Source organism: Gorilla gorilla, chromosome 6, assembly GCF_029281585.2.
Source record: "Gorilla gorilla gorilla isolate KB3781 chromosome 6, NHGRI_mGorGor1-v2.1_pri, whole genome shotgun sequence".
Taxonomy (NCBI): domain Eukaryota; kingdom Metazoa; phylum Chordata; class Mammalia; order Primates; family Hominidae; genus Gorilla; species Gorilla gorilla.
Genome location: NC_073230.2, coordinates 126,333,265 through 126,358,925, shown reverse-complemented (window position 1 = coordinate 126,358,925; position 25,661 = coordinate 126,333,265). Strand labels below are relative to the sequence as shown.

Here is a 25,661-nt window from a genome sequence, read left to right as displayed (position 1 = left end):
TGAGTATATACCCAAAGGAAAATAAACCATTCTACCAAAAAGACACTGCACTCATTATGTTTATCACAGCACCATTCACAATAGCAGCTGGGCATGGTGGCTCATACCCATAATCCCAGCCCTTTGGGAGGCCTAGCTGGGAGGCTTGCTAGAGGCCAAGAGTTTGAGACCAGCCTGGACAACATGCAGAGACTCCATCTCTACAAAAATAAAAAATTTAGCCGGGTGTGGTGACACATGCCTGTGGTCTCAGCTACCTGGGAGGCTAAGGTGGAAGAATTGCTTGGGCTTGGGAGGTTGAGGCTGCGGTGAGCCATGATTGTACCACTGCACTACAGCCTGTGTGACAGTACAACCCTGTCTCAAAAAAAAAAAAAAACCCCACTGTTACAAAGATATAGAACCAACCTATGTGCCCATCAGCTCAAGAGTGGATAAAGAAAATATGCCACATATAGGTCATGGAATACTATACAGCCATAAAAAAGAAACCATGTCCTTTGCAGCAGCACGCATGCAGCTGGAGGCCATTATCCTAAATGAATTAATGTAGAAATAGAAAAAAGAAAAAAGGAAACCAAATGCCACATGTTCTCACTTATCAGTCAGAGCTACCCATTGGGTACACATGCATATAAAGATGAAAACAATAGGTAACTTGCTCAAGTCCAGCTGCTGGCTGCCCATAAACCAAGAATAGGAGAAACAAGATGTGGTGAAAGGAAAGTAATTTTATTTATCAAATGCTAGCAATTGGAGAATGGCCAGGCTCATGCCTTCAAAAGACCATTCCAACTTTTTGGGCTAAATAAAGGGGTTTAAGAAGGAAAAGGTGTGGGAAATATGCAGGAGTGTTGCCCAAGGGTGCAGGTCTACATGACTTGTTTCAATGGTTATCTTGAGAAATTGCCTGTCCAGAAGGTCTGGTTTGCCTCATCCTGACTTTGGCCTGGTAGTGGTAGGTTAACTGTTCATAACTACCCCTAAGTGGGAGCTGTATCTCTCTGCCTGGTTTGTTTCAAAATTGGCCCCTGGATTACCTAAGCAAGCACATAATTAGATAAGCAAGCACTGTTCATTGAAGTGCCTGGTGGGAAAAGTAGAAACAAAGCATTTCAAAATATGTTTCAAAGCTGAAAACAAGAAAGGAAAAAAAGTTTTAAAATACATTTTGAGGCTGGGATGCTCAGTTAAAAATAGACACTAGGGAATCCAAAGGGGAGGAGGCAAGGAGGGGTCAAGGGTTGAAAAACTACCTATTAGGTACTATGTTCATTACTTGGGTGGTGGGATTAATAGAAGACCAAACCTCATCCTCAGCAACACACAATATACCCATTAACCAACCTTAACGTGTACCTCCTGAATCTTAAAAAAAAAAAAAAAAAAAGACTTCTGGATCCAAATTGTTACTTAGACAACTGTAAGTCAGATATATTCAAATACATCACCATCACCCTGTATTTATGTATGCATATATGCAAATACTGGGTGCATTTCTAATAAACAGCAATAGATTTCCTGGCTTTTATATTTTTACTATAAGTTGTATTGTTTTATTTTCATTTCATGTTGTTCATTGCTAGTATGAAGAAATACAATTGATTTTTTAAATATTTCTCTTGAATGCTGTAACCTTGCCAAATTCATTAGTTCTAGTACTTTTTTTGTGGAGTCCATCAGGTTTTCTATATACATCATGCTGTCTGTGAATAAAGACAATTTTGTTTTTTTTCCCATCTGGAGGCCTACCATTTTTCTTTTTCCTTGTCTTGTTCCGCTGGCTAGAACTTCCAATACAATGTTGGGTAGAAATGTGAGAGCATACGTCCTTGTCTTGTTTCTGATGTTGGGGGAAAGTACTCTTTCACCATTAAATATGATGTTAGCTGTGAATTTTCCATAGATGCTTTTGTCAGGTTGAGGAAGTTCTCATCTATTCCTATGTTGCTGAGTGTTTTTGTTAGAAATAAATGTTGGATTTTGTAAAATACTCGTTCTGCATTTGTTGAGGGTTTTTTTTCATTTTTAGTTTGTTAATATGGTACGTTATATTGATTGATGTTTCAAATATCAAACCAGCCTTGCATTCCTAGGATAATTGCCCGTAGTCATGATGTATTAACCTTTTTATGTGTTTTTGGATTCTGTTAAAATTTGTTTAAAACATTTTTATTTTCAGTGAAGATTATTGGTTTATAGTTTTCTTTCCTTATAATGGCACCCTCTGGTTTTGGTATAAGAGTAATTTTGCTTCATAGAATGAGTTGGGAAGCATCTTCCCCTCTTCAGTTTACTGGTTGAGTTTGTTTAGAATTGATGTTGTTTTCATTAACTGTTTTGTAGAATTCACCAGTGGAGCCATCTGGCCTGCTGTTTTCTTTGTGGAAAATTTAATTTAATTTATAATTACTAATTAAGATTTTAAAAAATAAGTCTAGGGCTATTCAGGTTATTTCTTTTTGAGTGAGCCGTGGTAGCTTGTGTATTTTGAGAAATTTATCCATTTCATCTAAACTGTCTAATTTATTGGCATAAATTTGTTCATAATACTCCCTCATACTTCTAAAATCTGGATAATCTGTACTGATGTTACTTCTCTTGTTCCTGATACTGGTAACTTGTTTCTTCTCTCTGTTTTGCTTAATCAGTCTAGCTAGAGGTTTGAAAATTTTACTGATCTTCTCATAATAAGGATCTGTATAAGAATAAGGAGTTAGCAATATGAAGGTCTGGGGACAGGCAAGAGCACTTGCACAGTTCCTGCAAAGGGGAGATCTTGGCATTTTCAAAGACAATAAACTGTAAGTGGCCAAGAATGGAAGCATGGAGGAGAGCAGTTATGAGACTATGGCAATATAAATCAGAGAAAGATGATGTTGTCTTGGACCACTGCAGTGGCTAATGAGGTGATGAAAAGTGATCAGAAGCAGATTATGAAGGCAGGGCTAATAGGAGCTGCCGGTGACTTGTACTTGGAATGACAGAGAAGAGTCATGAATTATGCCTAGTCTTAAGCCTGAGTAATGTGGTTAATGGTGGCTTTATGAAATAGGGAAGACTGAGAGGAGCAGATTTGGGTTATTATGCAGGTAAGTGCAGTGGAGATGAGACATCAACAGTTCGGATTTAGATGTAATGAAGAATTTGAATTCGAATGGTTAGTTAATTCAAATAATTTGTTGTTGCCACGTATGTGTGTATGTGGGGGTTTTGGGTGGCGTTGTTTTTGTTGTTGTTGTTGTTGTTGTTGTTGTTGTTGTTGAGACAGGGTCTCACTCTGGTTGCCTAGGCTGGAGTGCAGTGGCACAATCTCGGCTCACTGAAGCCTTGATCTCCCAGGCTCAGGTGATTCTCCCACCTCTGAAGTAGCTGGGATTACAGTTGTGCAGACCACATCCAGCTAATTTTTTTTTTTTTTTTTTTTTTTTTTTTTTGTATTTTAAGTAGAGGTAGAGGCAGGGCTTTCCTCTGTTGCCCAGGCTGGTCTCAAACTCCTGGATTCAAGCAATCCACCTGCCTTAGCCCCCCAAGTGGTAAGATTACAGGCCTGAGCCACCACACCTGGCTAGTTGTATATATTTTTTTATGTTTGCTTAAGTTATCCAGGAAATTCAATCTTTACCTCATAAAGATTGTCTATCTAATGAAGCCACTATGTAAGGGATATTCAAGGTAGAGGAGGCAATCTTTTACAACTGCTTTAGCGTATAATTTCACATAAAACATTCAAATTATAATATACCATGAAATATAAGAAACAGATATATATGAATTGTGCTAATAAGGACATAGGTGTGAAGTGTTCAGATTTCAGGGTATAACCTTATGCTAACAAACCTTACGGAGAAATAGTCTATTTGTAGGTTGTATATGTAATGTGAATAACCAATAAAAACTTTCTTGGTAAGATCAAAACATGGAACTCTGAAATTATTTATTTTTCTTTTCCAAAGTTCTTTGTGTATAAATCAGATCTTGAGGACGACTCAGGAAAATTGGGCTCAGAGTCTCAGACCTCCTTTAAAACAGACCATGATGTTATGTTCAGCCCAAGTAGAGCTGATAAAATCTGGTGTCCTTGGAATAGGCCCAGAAGCTGACTAACTTCCAGGAGTAGAAGGATTGAATCTCTAATTTTGGGAAATGATAAACTACAGAGAAACCACTATCCTCTCCCAGAAAGTACTCTTAAGAGAATATTAAGCTGGTTAATCTATTGGACTTATCTCTTTTCTAATTATATATAGTAAGTCTCCCAGTCAGAATAAAATTCTTTCAGTCTCAGACTAAAGTAGAATCATAATAGAATACATTAAGGAATGAAGTTTTTAAATTTACATTTTTGTTTCAGCAATCCTCTAAATAAAATGTAATAAGCATTTAGTATTAGCAAATACTTTGAGGGCAGGGACCTTATTTGTGTCATTCATTACTATATTCCTAGCATAAGCATAGTGTGGGTACACTGATACTTTTCTAGATGAATATGTATATTACTGAAACTTCATAGTAGAAAGCGTGGCTTATTTCATGTATTTCTTAATACATTTATTCACTAGAGGGTGCTGTGTAAGCATTCAGCACTTTAAAAGTGTCATCTCTTTCACTTGTACTTACTTGCAGGAAGATTGGATTTTTAAATCACCTGATTTAGCAAAAGCTTTCATTTCTTTTTGTTTTCAAAGCAGTACTGGTGGTATTGTGTATGGTTAAATTAATGAAAATGAGAGATTAATGGCAGCATTAACACAAATGTTTCCTTTCTTCCTCCTTCTTAGGAGACTTATGACCCCAATCATGTATGCTGCTCGAGATGGTCACACCCAGGTTGTTGCTCTCCTTGTTGCTCATGGAGCAGAAGTTAATACCCAGGATGAGAATGGTTACACTGTGAGAAACATTTTTACAATGTTTCTTTTTGTTTCTGTTATTATCAGTAATCTACAAAAAAAGAATTTTAAGAAGTAATAATTACAAAAGGGCTGGAATATAATTGCTATCTGGTGAAAAAAAGCAACAGTTGAAATAGAAGGGTGTGGTGACTCACACCTGTAATCCCTGCACTTTGGGAGGCCGAGGCAGGTGGATCATTTGAGGTTAGGAATTTGAGACCAGCCTGGCCAACATGGTGAAACCCCGTCTCTACTAAAAACACAAAAAATTAGCCAGGCATGGTGGCACGTGCCTTTAATCCCAGCTACTTAGGAGGCTGAGGCAGGAGAATCGCTTGAACCCAAGAGGCAGAGGTTGTAGTGAGCCAAGATCACACCACTGCACTTCAGCCTGGGCAACAAGAGCGAAACTCCATCTCAGAAAAAAAGAAAAGAAATAGAAATGAGGAATTAACTGACTCTCGTAGTCCTTACTCTTGATAGAAATGAGGAATTAACTGACTCTCGTAGTCCTTACTCTTGATTAAAAAAAAAAAATTGTAACACACAGCAAAATCTGGGCTCTAAAATATACATAAGAATTATTTTTTGTAGAAAACCCTTCAGTGATTGGCAAATAAATCATTTTATTCCTTAACATCAGTTAATTGTATAAAACACTGGTTTTAAAAAATCAATGAGCTTTGCAGTCAGCTTTGCAATTACAACTTTGGAAATATGTTTACATTATATTGTAAAATGAAGAGATTGCATCATTCCATTAATTAACTATGTTCTCTTTTTTATTGTGTCATAAATACTGTTGAAAACTTTTCCTGTCTGTCTCATATACACTCCTTCTCTTTAAACAATCTTCTTTTCCCCCTACTTACAGGCTTTAACGTGGGCAGCACGTCAGGGTCATAAAAATATAGTTTTGAAGTTGCTTGAACTTGGAGCTAATAAAATGCTACAAACCAAAGATGGAAAGATGCCAAGTGAGATTGCAAAAAGAAACAAACATCATGAGGTATCCTTCTGTACATATTAAACTTATTTTCTGTGGCATATCACATTATCATTTGTAGAACTTTTGTATTATTCTGTTAGAATTAAAAGTGTAATTATAGTGTATCTGGCAATTATTAAATGTTTAAATATGTATCTTTCCTCTAGCCAGGTAATGAGAACTTTATTTTGCTAGGGTATTCATCTTCTATGAAACAAGAAGCACTTATAATATAGTAATTTAAAAGCTCTATAAAAGAGTAATAAAATCTTATTCTGGCCCCAGGAATAAAATTGTAATATACTATTTAAACATTTTAAACTGGTCCAGAATTTTAAAAGTAATTTAGTGAAAGCTAGTAAAATGCCAGTTTGAACATGTAACTCAAACATTCTTTTGTAAGTTTAATTAATGTATTAATTTAAAAATTAAATTCCTTAAACAACATTTGCTCTTATATGTGTGACAGGGCTTACGATAAAGTGTTAATATACCTGGATGTATAATCTGTCATTCAGATGTTAAACTCAATAATAAATACTTGCCATACATTAAATTACTTTATCAATATAAACTTTTGGTCTGAAGATTAAAGCTTTAGCCACAAGTCTGTAACTTCTAAGCAAGGATCAAGTATAGTACAATTATAAAACTAAGTTGTTTAGTTCAAGAGTTTGTAACACTGAGTTCCCGAATTTGAAAGCACGTAAAATTCCAAAGATTCCGTCATGTAATCATCAAACCAAGCCACTTTTACTGCATATAAAGTAACTTCCTCTAACCTTTTAAGCAATCTGATAAACATGGCTATCATTTTCCAAATATTATTCTAATATTTTCAGAATTATTATAGGATAAACAGTAATCACTACAGCCCTGTAGAATTTCAAAAAGGAATTTACCATTTTTCTTCCAAACTTTGAAAATTCAAAAACTTAAAATTATTTTATTACATTGTTAAATGTAGAGTAGATGACACCAAACTTGACGTAAGAAGTTTATGAACATCAAAGGTTATTTTGAGTCATAAATCATTTATTGAAATGAGATTTGATCTTGTATTTTGGCTGAGTACGTGATATAACCTTGACTTCCTGAGAGGTTAGATTTTAAAACTCAGGAATTTCACCATATCTTTTTGAGGTGTTCAGTTAGGATTTGTATACATTTAGTCATGCTCATTACTCTCTTGCCACTTAGCAATGTTTTTAAAGTACTATCTTAATATTTAATCTGAGTCATTTATCCAAATGGAATTTTTAGTTTTGCTATGTATCTTACCAAAAATATTAATTACTATCTTCCTTTAATTTTTACTATTTTGAATTAGATGTACTTTTTTCTTTTCTGATTATTGTAGGTCAAGGAAGCACTTAGATATCCCAATTACCCTGATTTGTTTATTATACATTGTATATGTGTATCAAAATATCGCATGTACCCCCCAAAATATATACAACTGTGATATATCATTTTTTTAAAAGTTGTTATCAGGGTAGTAAATTGTGAAACATCTGTCCCACTTACTTGCTAAAATTTCCTTTCTGGATATGAGATAATCGAATGTTCAGTTTCTTTTAAGTGTAAGTTACAGTATGCAATGTTAATTATATTTGAATGATGTTAACTTTTTTCAGATCTTCAACTTACTTTCTTTTACTTTAAATCCATTGGAAGGAAGACTTCAACAGCTAACTAAAGAAGACACTATTTGTAAAATATTGACAACAGATTCTGATAGAGAAAAAGATCACATTTTTAGGTAATATAGCATGTTTTAGTTCAACAGAATACCTATAAGTAAAATTTGTGTATATTTTATTGTAGTAAATGTGGTGACTTATTTAAAATATATAATATTTTAAATGTTTACAAGCATTTTTAAATGTCTGGGTTTTTAGTGTTCTCCAGAATTTTAGAAAATTTTTATTCATTTTTATGTACTAACACTAATGATAATAACTTTAAATGTAAACTTTAAGTAAGATATCAACAATAAAATCTATTTTTAAAAGGTTCTGAAATTATATTAGTGTTCAAACAGTATAACACCTTGTTTTCTAATTATTTTTAGTACAGTTCTAATTTTACAAGCTAAAATTAAACATATACTTTTCCCCCCAGAACACCACTGTTGAGTACATGGCCAAAAATAATTCTCTCCTTACCCCATTTAAAGTTACTTACATTTTACTTATTGCAATTAAAGAGGTGTGGGTTTTTTTCGTTTTTTGTTTTTTGTGGGTTTTTTTGCTTCAAACACCTGTGCTCAAGCAGTTCTCCCGCCACAGCCTCCCAAGCAGCTGGGACTACAGGTGTATGCTACTGTACCAGGCTGAGGAGATTTTTATGTGCAGAAATTTCACAAGGAGTACATACTGGCATATATTTTCATTTTGGGGAAAGATGAGTTATACTCCTCATATATCTTCAGTCACAAAACCTTACTTATTCCTTTGATATAGCATAGGTCTGGTGTGCAGATTGCAAATATATTCTACATGAATTCATTATTATTCATATTCTCTTGCAATATAAATGTATATTTATCGCTTGTGCATTTATAATCTGTTCTGAAATTGACATTGCTATAAATGTATACAGTTCATATACAGCATTTGGAGATCTGGAAGTATTTTTACATGGTCTTGGACTTGAACATATGACAGATTTACTAAAGGTAAGATCTTATATAACCTACAGTGAGTTATGCATATATGTTAATTTGTTGGTTAATATAATGTTAGATATTAATTCATAAACATGTCTATGAATAACTGCCAATTTACTTTTCACCATAATTTGTAGTACATCCCGATTTTAAATTTGTGAAAAACATTTCAAAAATGTATTATTCTAGAAATTTACATAAATTAGAATCTGAGATTAAACAGTTTTTACCCACTGTCTAACCTTCATATACACCTGAGCCCTTAGTTTGTTTCTGTAGTTGCTCATCTTCTTGAGTAGAATATTGGAAGAGCGTGATTTTAAACCAAACACCTGGTATCAGATTCTTGCTCTAATGTTTAATCACTGAAATATGTGACTTAAATATCTCATTTTCTTCATAAGGATAATAATACCTAGTGTTAGGTTGTCATGAAGGTTAAATCAGATCATATGCCAAGCACTGTCTGGGTGTTTTAAGCATACATTATGGGGTTTGAGTCCATGACAGTTGTTATCAGCTAGGTGGGGATACTGAAGCAGTAAAGCACTATTTAAGATAGACTCTTCTTGGGAGTATGCACATTCTGTTAAAATATTTCAGAGTTGTGCTTCATTGTATAATCTTGAAATGTCTCCCTATTTGGAGACATCTTGAGTAAAACTACATGTTGGTTTAATGTGATACAGTCAGAAATTTAAAATATTCATAAAACATAATTTCTGCCAAATTTTATAGAACTGCTTTTCTTTTAATGTAAGCAAATATGAATGGTAATCATTTGAATCTGGAAAACTAGCTATATTTATACTTTTTAGGTGAATATAATTATTATGATACTCATTACTGTCTACTCAGTAGCATAGTTCTATATCTATATATCCTGTCCCCTCTAGAAAATTGGAATTTGCTTCAGAGTGAAGCAAGTAACTAACTTATGAACATTTGCCTACTTCTCCTTCTACTATTTTAATTATATGGAAAGGTGGCCTTTTTTTCCTTTTATACAGGAAAGGGATATAACGTTAAGACACCTTTTGACCATGAGGGAAGATGAATTTACAAAGGTTAGTATCAATTTCAAAAATTCCCGATACATTGTTTGATGTTTTTAAAATTGTGGATCCTTTTCTTCTCTCTTTTTAAAATGCCAGGGCTATAGACAAAAGATTGATCTTTTACTGTGTCTTTGATTAGATATGATTATGGATAACCATATCTAAAATCTTGTGTTAGTATTAAGTTACTTTAAGAACATGTAATGACTTATAGTTTGGGTTTTGTTTTTGTTTTTGTTTTTTTCAGATTGTCATGACATCTCAGCTAGAGATGTATATGGGTATTAACACGTCTCCCAAGCCTTTTGTTTGGTTCTCAAAACTGAGACCTTTTATTTTGCCATCTAGTATTATCTAATAACATATAGCTGCGGGATGTATTAGAGACACTTTGATAAATAGGATATGTAAAAAGCAATGATCTGACTGCATGACCACATTGGAAACTTGACATTTTTAATATCACTAAAAATCAGTAAGCATACTACAAAACTAAATCCAGTATAGAAAATTTAGTTTAACACTAAAGGTAGAATACAAAGAAAGATAGGGCCTAATTCTCATTTATCACTGATAATATTTTAAATAAAAATTTGAAGGAAATTTTGTTTTACTGTGTTTTTTTGAAATATTACATATTAAGTTCTAGTAATTTGTTTTGGGAGTCCATCATAGTTGTTATGTATTGCAAAAAAAAATTGACTGTAGTTATTATATATCTCAATATTCTAATGCTGTAACTAACATCAATAAGTTATAAGAAAAACATTTTTTAGAAGTGTGTTATTTTTCCAATATATGCCTATTTTTTCAAGATGTGAGTTCATCAAGAAAACATCTTTAGAAATTTTGAGTTTTAAATTACTCAAGTATAACTAACTTACTGTACATTAAAATTATTTCTGCTTAGAATGGAATTACCAGTAAAGACCAGCAGAAAATTCTGGCTGCTCTTAAAGAACTACAGGTAGAAGAGATACAATTTGGAGAGCTATCTGAAGAGACAAAGTTGGAAATCAGGTAAAATTAACTTATTTGTTTATATTATTAATAGTGTTAAGAACCAATTATTCTTTTTAGTTTAATTTTCATAATGTCTGAGTCATTTTACTTGATACCATCATTTTCCCAGGGTAATAGATTTTGGAAGATACTGTGTTCTGAAATTAGATGTACTTTGTAAAGTCAATTTTTATAAAGTCATTTACCAAGAAGCAAACAATATGTCTTCTTGTTAACTCACATAGAAATATTTTTGTTTTATTTTTTCATTGCATCTTGCTAAATTGAACCTTACAAACAATCCCATGCTTTTTATAGTATACCTTTAAAAATCATTTTAGAGGTTAAATTGAAAATTCAAAGTAGTAATATTTTCACTTAGGGCAATAAGAAAACATGTCTCATGTAGCTCAGTTCGATTTTCAGCCTTACTGTATGAGAAATTATGTTACCAATATGTAAACTTCATTTCCAATATTATAAACTTGTCAAGCAATGGTTATTAATAATCCCAAATCTATTTTGAAAATAATATTTGATTTTATTAATACATTATAGAGCAATAAATGATTTTTTTAAATTTTTTGAAATATAGATTCTTGGGATATTTCAAAGATACACAGGGAAGTCCCATGCATTCTGTACCTAGTTTTGCCCAGTATTGGTATCTTTTCTAACTGTAAGACAATATCAAAACCAGAAAATTTACATTGGTACGACCCATACGGCTTACTCATATTTTGTGAGTTATGCACTCATTTGTGTGTGTGTGTGTGTGTGTGTGTGTGTGTGTATATAATTTTATCACATTTATAGCTTCATGTAACTACTTCTGTGTTCCATGTACTTAACGCAGGGCTCTCTCATAATACCCCTTTATAGCCACATCTAACCTTCTCCCCATCCCAACCCCTAGCAACCAATAATTTGTTCTCCGTCTTTTTAATGATGTTATTTCATGAGTATTATATAAATAGAATCATACAGTATATATCCTTTTGAGATTAACTTTTTTCAGTCATCCTAATTTTCTTGAGGTTCATCAAAGTTGTTGCATGTTATCAGTGCAATAGTTAATTCCTTTTTATTGCTGAGTAGTATTCCATGGTATGTATATACCACAGTTTGTTTAACCATTTATCCATTGAAGAACATTTGAGTAGATTTTAGTTTTTAGCTATTCCAAATAAAACTGCCATGAACATTCATCTACAAGATTCTGTTAGAAAATACATTTTCTTTCTCTGGGATAAATGCCAAAGAGGACAATTGTTAGGTTGTATGGTGGTTGCATATTTAGTATATTTTAAAACTGCCCAACTGTTTATCCAGAATGGCAGTACTGTTTTATGTTTCTAGCAAGTTTATGAGTGATCCAGTTTGCTCTCCATCCTCATAAGCATTTGGTGTTAGCATGATTTTTTTTAGCCATTTATGATAGGTATACAGTAATAGCTTGTTGTGTTTTTATTTGCACTTACTAATAGCTAATGATGTCAAACAGCCTTTTATATCTTATTTGCCATATGTGTACTTTTTGTGGTGAAATTCTAACAGTATCTTTTGCCCATTTTATGTTGGATTAATTGTTTTTTAATGTTGAGTTTTGGGAGTTATCTACATTCAAATCTTTTGTTGGATATGTGATTTGTAAATATTTTTCCCAACTCTGTAATTTTTCTTTTTATCCTCTTAATGGGGTCTTTCACAGAGCAAAAACTTTTATTTTGATGAGGTCTAAGTTACCAAATTTTCCCTTTACAGAACAGTACTTTTGGCATATTTTTAGTATCAAGTTAAAGAACAATTTAAGAAATTAGGTCTCAAAGATTTTCTCCTGTGCTTTTTTCCCGAAGGTTTTTAGTTTTACATTTAAGTCCATGATACATTTTGAGTTCATTTTTGTAAAGTTATGAGGTTTAGGCTGAGGTTCATTTTTTTTTTTCACCTGGGGATGGCTAATTGCTCCAGCACTATTTATTGAAAAGGCTGTTCCTCCCCCATTGAATTGCTTTTGATTATATGTCAAAAATTAATTGCACATATTTGTGTGGGTATAATCTGGGTTCTCTATTCTGGGTTCTTTATGTGTCTATCCCTCTGAAAGTACCACGTCTTGATTACTCTAACTACATGGTAAGCCTTAATATCAGGAAGAGTGATTCCTCCCATTTTGTTCTTTTTCAAAATCATCTTGGCTCTTCTAGAGCCTTTTTCTTTCCATATACATTTTAGATAAAGCTTTTCTATGTCTACAAAAAACCTTTCTGAGATTGTGGTAGTAATTCCATGAATCCTATTGATTAATTTAGGTATAATTGACATTTAGCTATGTTAATTCTACTAATTCATAAACACAGATATCTCTAAAAGTTTTAGGTTTTCTTTTTTTAAAATATATTTTTTGAGACCGGGTCTCGCCCTGTCACCCAGGTTGGAGAACAATGGCACAATGAGGGCTCACTGCAACCTCGAATTCCTGGGCTCAGGTGATCCTCCCGCCTGAGCCTCCTGAGTAGGTGAGACCATGGGCATGCACCACCATGCCTGGCTAATTTTTAACATTTTTTGTAGAGACAGAGTCTCCACTTTGTTGCCACAGTTGGTCTCAAACTCCTAGGTTCAAGTGATCCTCCCACCTTGGCTCCCTAAGTACTGGGATGACAAACCTGACCCACCATTTCTGACCTTTGTTTTCTTTCATCAGCATTTTGTCATTTTCATCATACAGATCTCATGCATATTTCATTAGATTTATACCTAAGTATTTCATTTTCTTTGGCACAATTGCCAGTGGTATTTCTCTTTTTATTTGTTTCCATGTGCAATTGATTTTTGTATCTCGACTGTACATTTCCACCTTACTGAACTCAGTTATTAGTTCTAGGAGGCTTTTTGTAGATTGTTTGAGATTTTCTATGTAGATAATCATGTAGTCTGCAAAAAGAGGTTAATTTTTTCCTTTCACATTTGTATACCTTTTTTCTTCCCTCATGGCAGTGGGTAAGACTTTCAGTATTATGTTGGATAAGAGTGGTAGATAGTGGACATTCTTGCCTTCATCCCAATCTCAGGAGAAAACCATGCACTTTTTTACTATTAATTAACTGTGATGTTAGCTATAGGTTTTTTTGTAGATTATGAGATTGGGGAAGTTATGCGCTATTCATTTTTCTAAAAGTTTTTATCATGAATGGTTGTGGAATTTTTTCAAATGCTTTTTCTATCCCAACTGATATGACCATATGACTTTTTTCTTTAGCCTGTTGATATGGTTACTTTGTTAGATTTTTAACTATTGAGCCAACCTTGCATACCTGGATTAATCCCATGTGGTTGTGGGTTATTATTCTTTTTATGCATTATTGGATTTGATTTGCCAGTATTTTGCTAAGAATTTTTGTGTCTAAGTTCATGATAAATATTGCTCTGTAAGTTTCCTTTTTCTATTTTGTCTGGTTTTGGTATCAGGACAATACTGGCCTCACAAAATGAATTGGGATGTATTCCCCCTCCTTTTATTTTCTGTAAGAGATTGTGCAGAATTGACATTAACTCTTCTTTAAACATTCTGTAGATTTCTTCAGTGAAACCATCTGGACCTGGATATTTTGTGGGGGAAGCTTTTAAATTACAATTTGATTTATTTAATGGTCATAGGATTATTCAAGTTATATCTGTTTTACTTTGGCTGAGTTTTGGTAATGTGTGGTTTTTCAAGGACTTGGTTCATTTTTTCTAATTTATCAAGCCAAAAGTTGCCCCTAGTATTTCCAGCTACTCTTTGGATGGCTGTGGGATCTAATACCCCATTTCATTCTTTATATTGGTGATTTCTGTCTTTTCTCTTTTTATCTCTGTTAGTCTTGCTAGAGGTTTATGCATTTTTTTTCAAAGAACCTGCTCTTTTGTTTCAGTAACTTTTCTCTATTGTTTTTGCTTTTAGTGTCATTGATTTCTGCTGTTATTCTTACTATTTTCTTCCTTCTGCTTATTTTGAATTTATTTTGCTCTTTTTCTAGATTCTTGAGGCAGAAATCTAGATCATTTTTGAGACTTTTTTTCTTATGTAAACATCTAGTCTTTTACATTTCCCTCTCAGCACTGCTTTAGTTGCATTCCACAAATTGTGATACATTGTGTGATCATTTTCATTCACTTCTATGTATATTTTTATTTTCTTTGAGACTTCCTCTTTGACCCATGGATTATCTAAATAACCCATGGTGTATGGTGTTTAATGTCCACATGTTTGGAGATTTTTCTGTTATCGATTTCCAGTTTGATTCTGTTGTGGTCAGAGAATATACACTGTATGATTTCAAGGGTTCGGTAGCTACATGTGACTGGTGGCTAGATGGAGACATAGAGCATTAAGATTTTAAAGGCTTTGGCAGGTTGAAGCAAATCTCTCAAAAATTAATAGAGTTAACTTTAATAAGGATAAATGGAAAGTCTAAGATTAACTATATTACAATAGGATGGGCCTTAATATACATGAAGAATCATTAAGAGTTTTTAAGTTTATTATTAATTTAGTTTAGGTTAACAGTGTCACATGACTAGTTATGGAAAGCTAGCACTGTTAGGCTGCATTAATAGAAATATAAGGTCCAGAATAAATAAGATAACAGTTTTATTGTACGTAATACCTACTTCTAGAGATTTTTGCTTATGGAAAGAATTTAACCGTAGCATAGAATACAAACCCTGTAAGGCCTCTTCTGCCTTTTAGATTATATGATTGTCTTTTCAGTAATTTTCACCTAGATTTTATAATCTGAAATAACCTATAATAATTGTTTTCATTCCACCAACTAGATAATTTTGAAATTATGTCACTTAGCAACACCACCTTATAACCAGCCTATGAAATTCTTTTTTCTTTTACAATGGTTTTCTCTCCCCAACTTTGAGGATTTGTACATCAAATGTTTTTCCCCACCTTCTACCTCTCATTGCACTTGGTCCGGTTAATTACATTTTACCCAGTCTTTTGCTTATGTAAGCTTCTCTTAACTCATTTTTTCTGTTCTTTTATTGCTTAGGAAACTCTCTTCCTTTCTTCTTTTGGTTTCATATGAGTCCAAAAGTAACCATTATCACAGGGACTAAGAATAGGAATAATGCCTGTACAGAGGACAAATCAAATTTTTTGCCTCTAGAGCTTTTAATAGTATATACAAGTTCCCTGTAAGAAATCTTCACAAATATTTTTCTATTTCCTCAGTTTCCTCTAATCTTACTTTTAATACCAGCTTAGTATTATTTTCTGTTTTCTTTTTTAGTTGATTTAAGAGATCACAATCATTTTATTTTTCTACTAATACAAATACTGTTTTTTATTTCAACGTATTCCAGTTTGATTTTTTCCCTAAAATAATTTTACAAATAAGGATTATATATCTAACATAAAAGTACCTTACATGTTAGTAGAGACTTGGTTTCTACATGTATGCTTTTGAAACATATTATGGTTCATAACCATGATTTATGCTAGTGGTTCCCTTACCTGGCTAAGTTATCAGAATGACCTAAGGAGCTTGGTGTATGTATTAACCATGTTATCCATTGCCTGGGACATGACTGTGTAGACAAATTTTATTGAATATTTGGATAAATGAGTTAATGAATTATATCCTATACTTGCAAATGCAATGGTATTATCACTAGTAGACTAAAACTAATATTGTTATTATGATAAACATTAATTAAACATACAAACAATAGATTTTCACATTATTTTGGAGTTCAGAGAAGTATTCCAGGAAATAATATAGACGATCCTAATTTCTTAAAATCTTTATTACATAGCTTAAATTATAAATATTCCCCATATTAAAATTCCCTATTCCCATTTCTCCATTCTTCTTCCTTAATATATCCCCATATTACAGCAAGATCTATATTTAAAATAATGCCTCATCATTGTTTCAGAATAACATAATAGCTCTTAAATATTTAAATGCATTGTGAAGGATTTCACTTGCGAGGACTTAAAAATCAGCACACCTTCTTAAATATCATTGTTCATTTTCTTGCTTTTTTTCATTATTGTTTCTATGAAGGAATATTCTAAGTTCTAAATGACTGACTTGCAAATTAAATGTTTTTATATAACTTATTTGTATGATGGCAGGGTTGCCTATATGAATTTACTTTATGGGATTTAATAAATATAAAGAATGTGCCGAATCCTGAATAGTTCACGTATTAAAAGTTACTGAATTTTTTTAAAAAAATAAAACTGGCAGACATATATTCCAGGAATTTGACCTTGTTATTAAATCACAGACTTTGTTTACATGCTGTTATGGAAAAGGTTTTACTTACCATTTGTTCAAAGTCATTCTTTAAAGAAGAAATTAGTCATTAAGTCATAAGAAAACTAACAGCAGGAAAAGTTGAACTGATTGATTATAATCTCCTGGTAATGTGACTTCAACAATTTACTGATTTATTTGAAGATAGTTTTCTTCTATGTGTCAAAATCTTCTAAAATAATCTGTTACAACAATGCATACACACACTGCATTTACTTTTTTCTGCCTTAGTATGTTTGCAGAATTAAAGTATGCAATTTAAAGCCAATGCCGTGGGGTGTGCCTGTAGTCCCATCTACTTGAGAGACTGAGGCAGGAGGACAACTTGAGCCCAGGAGTTCAAGGCCAGCCTTGGCAACATAGCAAAACTCTCTTAAAAAAATAAAGAGTGCAATTTAAAATGTTAATATCCATTCTGTTGCTAATTTTAGATATTTTGAACAGAAATAATAAATTTTCATTCACATTTGAAATGTTTAACTGTTCCTGTTTAGACTCTTTGTCTGAGCTAACTGACATCCACTTGAAGGTGTCAGAAGCGTCTCAAAACTATGTCCATCAAGGAAACAGCTCCACCCCAAAAAATCTATATAGATGTTAAGATGTTATGTAAAAGTGTATTGTTCACCCCTGTTATTTATAAACATTCTAAAATTGGAAACTCTAAATACTGAACATCAGGAAAATGATTAAATTCCATTGCATCAATATAATTATTTTTTCATCATTAAAATTATTTTGAAACTTAATGTCATGGGAAAATACTCATGATAATTATAAAAGGCACAATATAAAAGGTCATGTGAAGCACAACGTCAGTTATATATATCCATAGGAAAAACACTGGAAGAAAATGTGTATTATAAGAAAATATTCTGAGAGAAAATAGTACCAGTCAATTGTCTGTGAGTGGTAAGATTGTTGATGATTTTAATCTTTTCCAGATATTCTACAGTGAGAGCATAATACCTTTGCTTATAAATACCTTTATTTAAAGTGTAAATTTTATCTTAGTACTTGACTTCAAATTTTTTAAATGGCCTGTTGTTTTAGTTCGCTTATACTATGTTATGCTGTAGTAACAAATAATTTCTAAATGTCAGTCACTTATAACAAGACTTTATTTCCTGATCATCTATATCATGGGTCAGCAACAGTGATCTTGTCATTCTGAGAGTATGCTGGAGGAACAGTCTCAACCTGGGACATACTGATCTCATGGGAAAGGGAATAGAGAGATGGCAGGATCATTCAGTGGCTCTTGAAGCTTCTGTTCAAAAGTTACACAGTAACTTCCAATCATATTTTATTTGCTAAAGCAAGTCATGTGGTCAGGCCTCATGTCACTGGGGCATGAATTATAGTCCCCTGACAGGGATCGGGGGACTGGTACTAGTTAGCTCTGTAGAAAAGACATGAGAATTTGATCAAATAATGCAGTCTACTATACCTATGTCATATCTGCTTATTTTGAATTTTTTAAATAAGCACAAAGTTATCAGGCCTGCCATATAAAGTTGTGTAGGTTGTATACTGTACAGCTGTGATGGAGAGGCACCATTTACATAGTGTAAATGGCACACTGTTGAGTTTTGTTTTGTACAATTTGTCCATCCATATTCAGTGGCTCTGAAAATTATATGTCACAAGAAAGGTATATATTTTCCTTTCATTCATTAAGACTAATTTTGCTAGTAATAAAATTTGCTTATTTGAACTCAGTCTTACTATCTTAAGAATAAGAGCTGATAAATTTATATTCCGCATATATATTTGTGAATCACCTGTCTAAAATTACATACCTGCTATCAGTTGATACTTCAAATGATAATTCTCAATGGATCTTAATTTCCTTGAGGTCATAAATTAAATATATATGGCATTAGTGAATTACTCATTTAGTAGTTATTCTTTTTCTTGATAAATAAAATTTGAATATTTAAAGAACACTGAAATCTAAGTTATAAGTGTACTTATATAAATAGTACATGGAAACAAAATACAAGTAATCACTGCTGTTGCTTTGGCAGAAATGTGTCATATACCCTAAGTTCTGTGTTTTCTAGAGTAAAGATCAGAAAGAAAATAGAATAAAGAAGAATTACATCTTTTTTGAAAATGGTTCTATGAATACTTACTGCTAAATAGAACAAGAGTTTTCCTATATTTTTTAATTTTAGGTTTGCTTGTTGAAAGCAACCATCAGGTACTTTTTATTCTTAGTGACTTGATTATATGTATTATGTATATAAAGTTTATATTTTATAAAACTGTTAAAGTGAAATTGTTCATTTTTTTCAGCCTAATAGCTAAGAGAATAGACTTGTCTTAAATGAAAATACTATATACATCCCAGTAATGTATCTTAGAAGTTTGCTATTATTTTCATTGGAGGCTGACATTGCTTGCTTTTTATAACCTTTCCTTCTAGAAATAGTGTAAGAAACTTTGTATAGTATGTAGTCAAAACTTCTACAAGTAAGAATTTCTGTATGGGCTTAGAAGTATCCTTTGGGGGCTAGGATGGTGGCTCACGCCTATAATCTTAGCACTTTGGGAGGCTGAGGCAGGTTGATCACATGAGGCCAGGAGTTCAAGGCGAGCCGGGCCAACATGGTGAAACCCCATCTCTACTAAAAATACAAAAATTAGCTGGGCATGGTGGTGCACACCTGTAATCCCAACTACTCAGGTGGCTGAGGCATGAGAATCACTTGAACCCAGGAGCAGAGGTTACAGTGAGCCTCGCATCACTGCACTCCAGCCTGGGCAACAGAGCAAGACTCTGTCACACACACACACACACACACACACACACACAATTACCTTTGGTCCAATAATAGTAACTTTTATTGTATTTTTATTTCAGTAGATACTGTTAAAGGACTCCCCAGAAAGGTCATCTAATACACTTGTCAACTCTTGATATTAATGATCTACTTAATTTTTGTCATTCTGCTAGAATGTGGCATCTTATGGTTATTGTATTCCCATATTTGTTATCCATTCAAATTTTGTTTCTTTCTTTTTCTCTGAATTCTCTGTTAATAGCCTTGACCAACTTTTCTGTTGGGTTAAGTTTCTTGGTTGTTTCTACTGTAAATTGGCTTCTGCCACTGAAGCTAATCTAGTCACCAGTGTTTTCTCATTGCCAAAATCAGTATACTTAATGTGCCTAATCTTTTCTCCTTTGAATCCATCCCTTTCATTGCCATTCATAACAACTCTTAACTACTGATTTTCTTCTACTTCTCAGGCTACATTTCCTGTAGTGGCTTTTCTGTTCCACCCCTATCAACTCTCCCTTCTTCACAATATGTCCTATGGTCTTCTTTATGATCATAGTTTTGATTTCTGTTGGAGACATCTCTAATACTACTGTGTCTGTGCTACCTTCACAACTGAAGGAAAGACTGAATCTTGGTTAGAGGTTAGTGAAAATAAAGATGTATTTTTTTCCCATTGAGGTTCACCGACTCTGAATTGTATCTATCTTCATGAGTCTTTAGAGCCCAGAATAAATACCCTTGCAAGACCCCCATTTTCTACCACTTACTGGTTGTTGCCACCCGCATGTCTCCTCACCATTGCAGTCATCATAATTATGTTTGCTTGAACACCAGCTATGTACTAGGCACAATCCTAGGTACTTTATGCACATTGTTTTCTTGAGTCCTACTGTCTCCATTCTAGAGATACGGAAACATTTGGCTTAAGATTATTCTTGCCCAAAATCATAAAGCTAATAAGTGTGGAAGCTGAATCCAAACTCAACATTGACTCTTGACTCAAGAGCCTGTGTCCTTAATTATTATGCCATAATGTTTTCTTTTATCCCACTGTTTTCCCCACCATGCGCCACCAAATTCAATTCCTTGCTTGGCAGCACCGCCTTCCATGGAAACCAAAAAAACTGAGAATCATCGTAGATTCTTCCATTACATACAATCCATCACCAAGTTTTTCAGTTTATTCTCCTAAAGGTTTCTCAAGTTATTGCTCTACCTCCTCCCCACAGTAAGACTGCCACTGCCAGATCCTTAGTTTAAGTTTTCCTTCATCATCTCTTGGATGCATTTCTCTGTTAGTTGCCTAATTATTCTGCTTCTATTTTTGTGTTCCTTTTATCCACACCACTCTCCAAATAAACATTCTCATTTAAAAGTCTAATTTTCAAATTTCCTGTTGAAAATCTCTTAGTAACTCTACATCATCAGAAAGGTAAAATCTAATTCCTTATGCTGACACAAAAGTTCTTTTAATAAATGGTTATATCCAGCCTTTTCTCTTACTACTTTTCAATAATTTGTGTTTTAATTACACCTTAGTGACCTTTACCCCTGTACTCTTGCACTTGCTATTCTCTTTATCCAGAATCTCTTCCTTACCTACTTGGCAAACTTTTTCTTCAACCACAGACTCAATTCAAGTATTATCTCTGTAAAGCATTTCTAATTCCCTACTCCCTCCTTCTCATGTGATATTAAATTCATTCCCCCTGAATTTTAGATGTCTCCACTATAAAATAGTATTAACAACATCTATCCTATAGGGGTTGTTAGGAAAAATCAAAAGAAATAACAAATGTAAAATAACTAGTACAGTGTCTTCACATAGTAGATACTCAAATATTGGTTATTTTATCTTCCTCCTTCATGTGTTCCTGTGAATAATAAAGCTGTAATTGTATATCTGCATCTTATCCTGAACTTTAAGATCCTCGGGATTGGAGGTTTGTTTTTCTTTTATAATCAATGCCTGTTTCAGTACCTAATCTGTATTAGCTATTCCATGAATTCTTTTGGAAGAATCTAATTTTATGACTAGATTTTCAGTAACTTGCCTAGTAGAATGAAATAAATTGCTCTTATTAGTAATTCCTGCTTGTTTGTTTGTTTCCTTTCTTTAGTGGTGATGAGTTCCTCAACTTTCTTCTCAAATTAAATAAACAGTGTGGCCATTTAATAACAGCTGTACAGAATGTTATTACTGAGTTACCTGTAAATTCTCAAAAGGTATTCTACAAAAGTTATTAAGTGAAGAAAAGTATGAACACTGAAGAACATTCCAGATAAGTTCATGATAATTCAATAAATAGTATTGATTTGCTGAAATTACATCGTTTGTTCTGCAAAATCACATAAGATCTAAATAAGTCAATTTGTTTAATATTACTCCTTTACATACCGATTTTAAAACTTTGTATTCTTGCCCTCAAGAAAAAGAAAATGAGTCAGACCAAAAATTAAACTGATCTGTGTATTGAATTTACCATGTGTTCTTTTTTAAAATATAAAGTGACAGGAGACCCAAGTGAAAATGGAAATAAAACAGTGTGTAATTTAAAAACCATATCAATAAAATATTTTTAAATAAATTTAGAATAGGAAGAGTGTAAGTGGCCGGGCATAGTGGCTCACATCCGTAATCCCAACACTTTGGGAGGCCCACGTGGGAGAATTGCTTGAGGCCAGGAGTTTGAGACCAGCCTGAGCAGCATGGTGAGACCCTGTCTCTACAAAGAATTTTTAAAAATTAGCTGCGCATGATGGCATGTGCCTCTAGTCCTAGCTGAAAATTAGCTGGGCATGATGGCATGCACCTGTGGTCCTAGCTATTCAGGAGGCTGAGGCAGGAGGATCACTTGAGCCCAAGAGGTTGAGGCAGCAGTGAGCCATGATTGCACCACTGCACTCCAGCCTGGGCAACAGAATAAGACACTTTCTCAAAAAAAAGAAAGAAAAAGTGTAAGTGGCCTGCAAAAGCAGCTTATTTCATGTGATTAGGTTTTAGCTGTTTGTCTTAGTGAAAATTTTTTAATGCACTTGTTTTCCAGTGATTTTTAGATAACATCAATAAATATGAGAATCATCATTTTTAAAACCTTCATGAACTGATTTGTTCATCATAAATGTTATTACTAATATTAATCTCCATATAGAAAGTTATATATACATATATTCAGGAAATGCATTTGGCAAGCTCATTTGATTATATTTTTATAAAATTACTTATTTTTGGTGTCAGTATTTATCCTAAACAAAAAAATGCCTTTCAATTATATAATCTAATGTTTAAGAATGTTGTATAATCTTTGTGGATATAAAGTTGTAGAAAGTTATTTCCATTATTTAATGTTGAACTTTTGAAAATATTAACAGATAACACTGGAATGGGCTTCTCCCCAGAATTTTACTTCAGTTTGTGAAGAATTGGTTAATAATGTTGAAGATTTGAGTGAAAAGGTCTGCAAACTAAAAGACCTAATTCAAAAGGTATATATTTAACATTAAAAGGAGGGGGAAAACTAAGGGAAATGATTTACAGCAAAAGGTGTTAGACAATGAAGCAGTTCTGGTAAGAGCAACAAATGGAACACTTAGACAAGTGGGAAAAAGGGACAGTTTCCAAAGGGAGAAATATACATAGGAAACAGACTTTGTTGGCCATTAAACAAATGCATACTAAAAGAAGAATATGTCATTTTTATCTTTTCAATTAGCAGGGAAAAATGTATCACTACCAATTTCTACTTAGAGTTCACCAAACTGATATTCTTATGTGAGAACACAAGCCCTTTCAAAAACAGTTTGGCAGGATGTGCCAAATACTATTAAATATTTGTATCTTTTGATAGTATTTTATCCCAAATTATATGTACCATAAGTATTCTATACTAGAACAACTTAATAAATTATGCTATACCGATTGTTATAATAATAGGCAGTTGAAAAAATAATGAAAATTAAATATCAGCTAAAGATATGAAATTATATTTGTACGTTATTACTTACATGTAAATGTACAGATAAAATAAATGAAGTATTTATTGGTTCTGTTAAAGAGACACGATTGTGGATGAAATACCCCTGTAATTGTCCAGACTCTCTGTAATATTTTTATAATTTAACTGTTTTCTAAAGAGTATGGACTTCTTTGGTTCTGGTTTTTTACAATATAGAAAAAATATATAATATATATCGGTATTTAAGGACAGGTGATTTTTCCAGTTTAAAAAAAATTGGCTATAACAAAATCTAAGCTGTTGGAATGGGAACCTTTGTTGGAGATGGATAATAAAGAAAAACACTTCCAGTCGACCAAAGAGCTCACTTCTGAGCTCTTTATCTGTTTAATACATAAATTTGATGTCTATAAAGCTTTTGTGAAATATCTGATTTGAAGGTTAGATTATACATTATTTATACAGCTTCAACCCATAATTCATTTAACATTTTCATTAATATTTTATCAAAAAAGTTCTTTTCTTCAAAATAGATTGTATACATGTTCCAAGTATTAATAAATTGTCATTCTAGCTATTAATGTGTTAAATCAAAAGGAGTCTTTTTTTTTCTTTTTTGATACTGAGTCTCACTCCATTGCCCAGGCTGGAGTGCAGTGGTACAATCTTGGCTCACTGCAACCTCCGCCTTCCAGATTCAAGCAATTCTCCTGCCTCAGCCTCCTGAGTAGCTGGGACTACAGGCATGCACCACCACACCCAGCTAATTTTTGTATTTTTAGTAGAGATGAGGTTTCACCATGTTGGCCAGGCTGGTCTCAAACTCCTGATGTCAAGTGATCCACTTGCCTCGGCCTCCGAGTGTGCTGAGATTACAGGTGTGTGCCATTGCGCCTGGCCCAAAAGGAGTCTTTTAAAGTGAGAAGAAAGTTGTGAAGCAAATTCTATTATACAAAATAATAGCTGGGAAAGAACATTTTAAATGAGGAAATGAGCGCTATGTTTCAGAATTCTTGTAGAAAATAATTTATTTCCAAAGAAAAAAGGCATCTTAGAAATTGTATTGTCTCTGACATTTATTCATTCAACAAACATAAGACTGCCTGCTATATGTCAGGCACCTGTGCTACACAAGCTACATCCTGAACTTGCTGATGACCCAAAAATTATATCTCATCTAGAAGAATCAAAGGAAAGGAACTGATCCTACTTAAACATGCCATTTTTCATGGGTATCCCAGGGAAGTTTAGAAGCATATGTATAAAGATACTTCTTGCAAAACATCAGCCTTTAATGTTTAGTGTAGGAAATTTCCTAAAACCTATTTGCTTCAGGGTTATTTACTAATTTGGTTTCTCCAAGATGAACTAAAAACATGGGGGTGAGGGGTAAGGGTGTGTGTATAGAATTAAAATGAAATTAGAAAACCATATTTTTGTTAAATGAGTGAAATTAAGAAACTTTGCTATAGAAACTGACTCTAAAGTATACACAATTCAATCAGGTACCATATTTATTTTAATAATGCATACCTGTTAAGAGAATTTTCATTGTTCTTTGGCTAAATAGAAGACCTTTTTCCCGTGACCCTTCTCTATTTAGAATTTATGCATTTCTATATAAGAACTACCCTTGAAAACATGTATTAGTTTATAATAATGGCAAATACAGTTCTTTGGGCAAGAAAGTCTTAAATTTTGGAGCAAGCTAGTGGGTTGGTTTTCTCAGATTAGTCTTGTACAAGTAGTAATCATCATAATGAGATTTGATTTAGGGAATTATGAAGGCTTCCAGATTTGGAAATATGCTATCATGCCTGTTAAGCTTATATTATTTCAGAGTTTACCAATAATAATTGAAGGGATTTTTTTTTTAAGAAACATAAGTTATCACAGATAAGTGTATGGAGGTAACAAAGAGAGAGGGTGGGAGAGGTCAAGGCTAGACTTTAACACCACATCACTCTCTTTCAAGCCAA

At 33.1% G+C, this 25,661-nt stretch overlaps 1 protein-coding gene across 1 annotated transcript in view; it reads left to right on the top strand.

The window, feature by feature from the left end:
* ASZ1 (ankyrin repeat, SAM and basic leucine zipper domain containing 1) overlaps positions 1-25,661 on the top strand; it is a 64,028-nt gene that overhangs the window by 36,671 nt on the left and 1,696 nt on the right. Inside the window, exons 5-12 of the mRNA XM_004046102.3 lie at positions 4,782-4,893; positions 5,770-5,904; positions 7,521-7,645; positions 8,488-8,563; positions 9,565-9,621; positions 10,523-10,632; positions 21,847-21,952; positions 23,099-23,212. Of these exons, the coding sequence (XP_004046150.1) occupies positions 4,782-4,893; positions 5,770-5,904; positions 7,521-7,645; positions 8,488-8,563; positions 9,565-9,621; positions 10,523-10,632; positions 21,847-21,952; positions 23,099-23,212 (835 nt within the window). The remainder of the gene's footprint in view (positions 1-4,781; positions 4,894-5,769; positions 5,905-7,520; positions 7,646-8,487; positions 8,564-9,564; positions 9,622-10,522; positions 10,633-21,846; positions 21,953-23,098; positions 23,213-25,661) is intronic.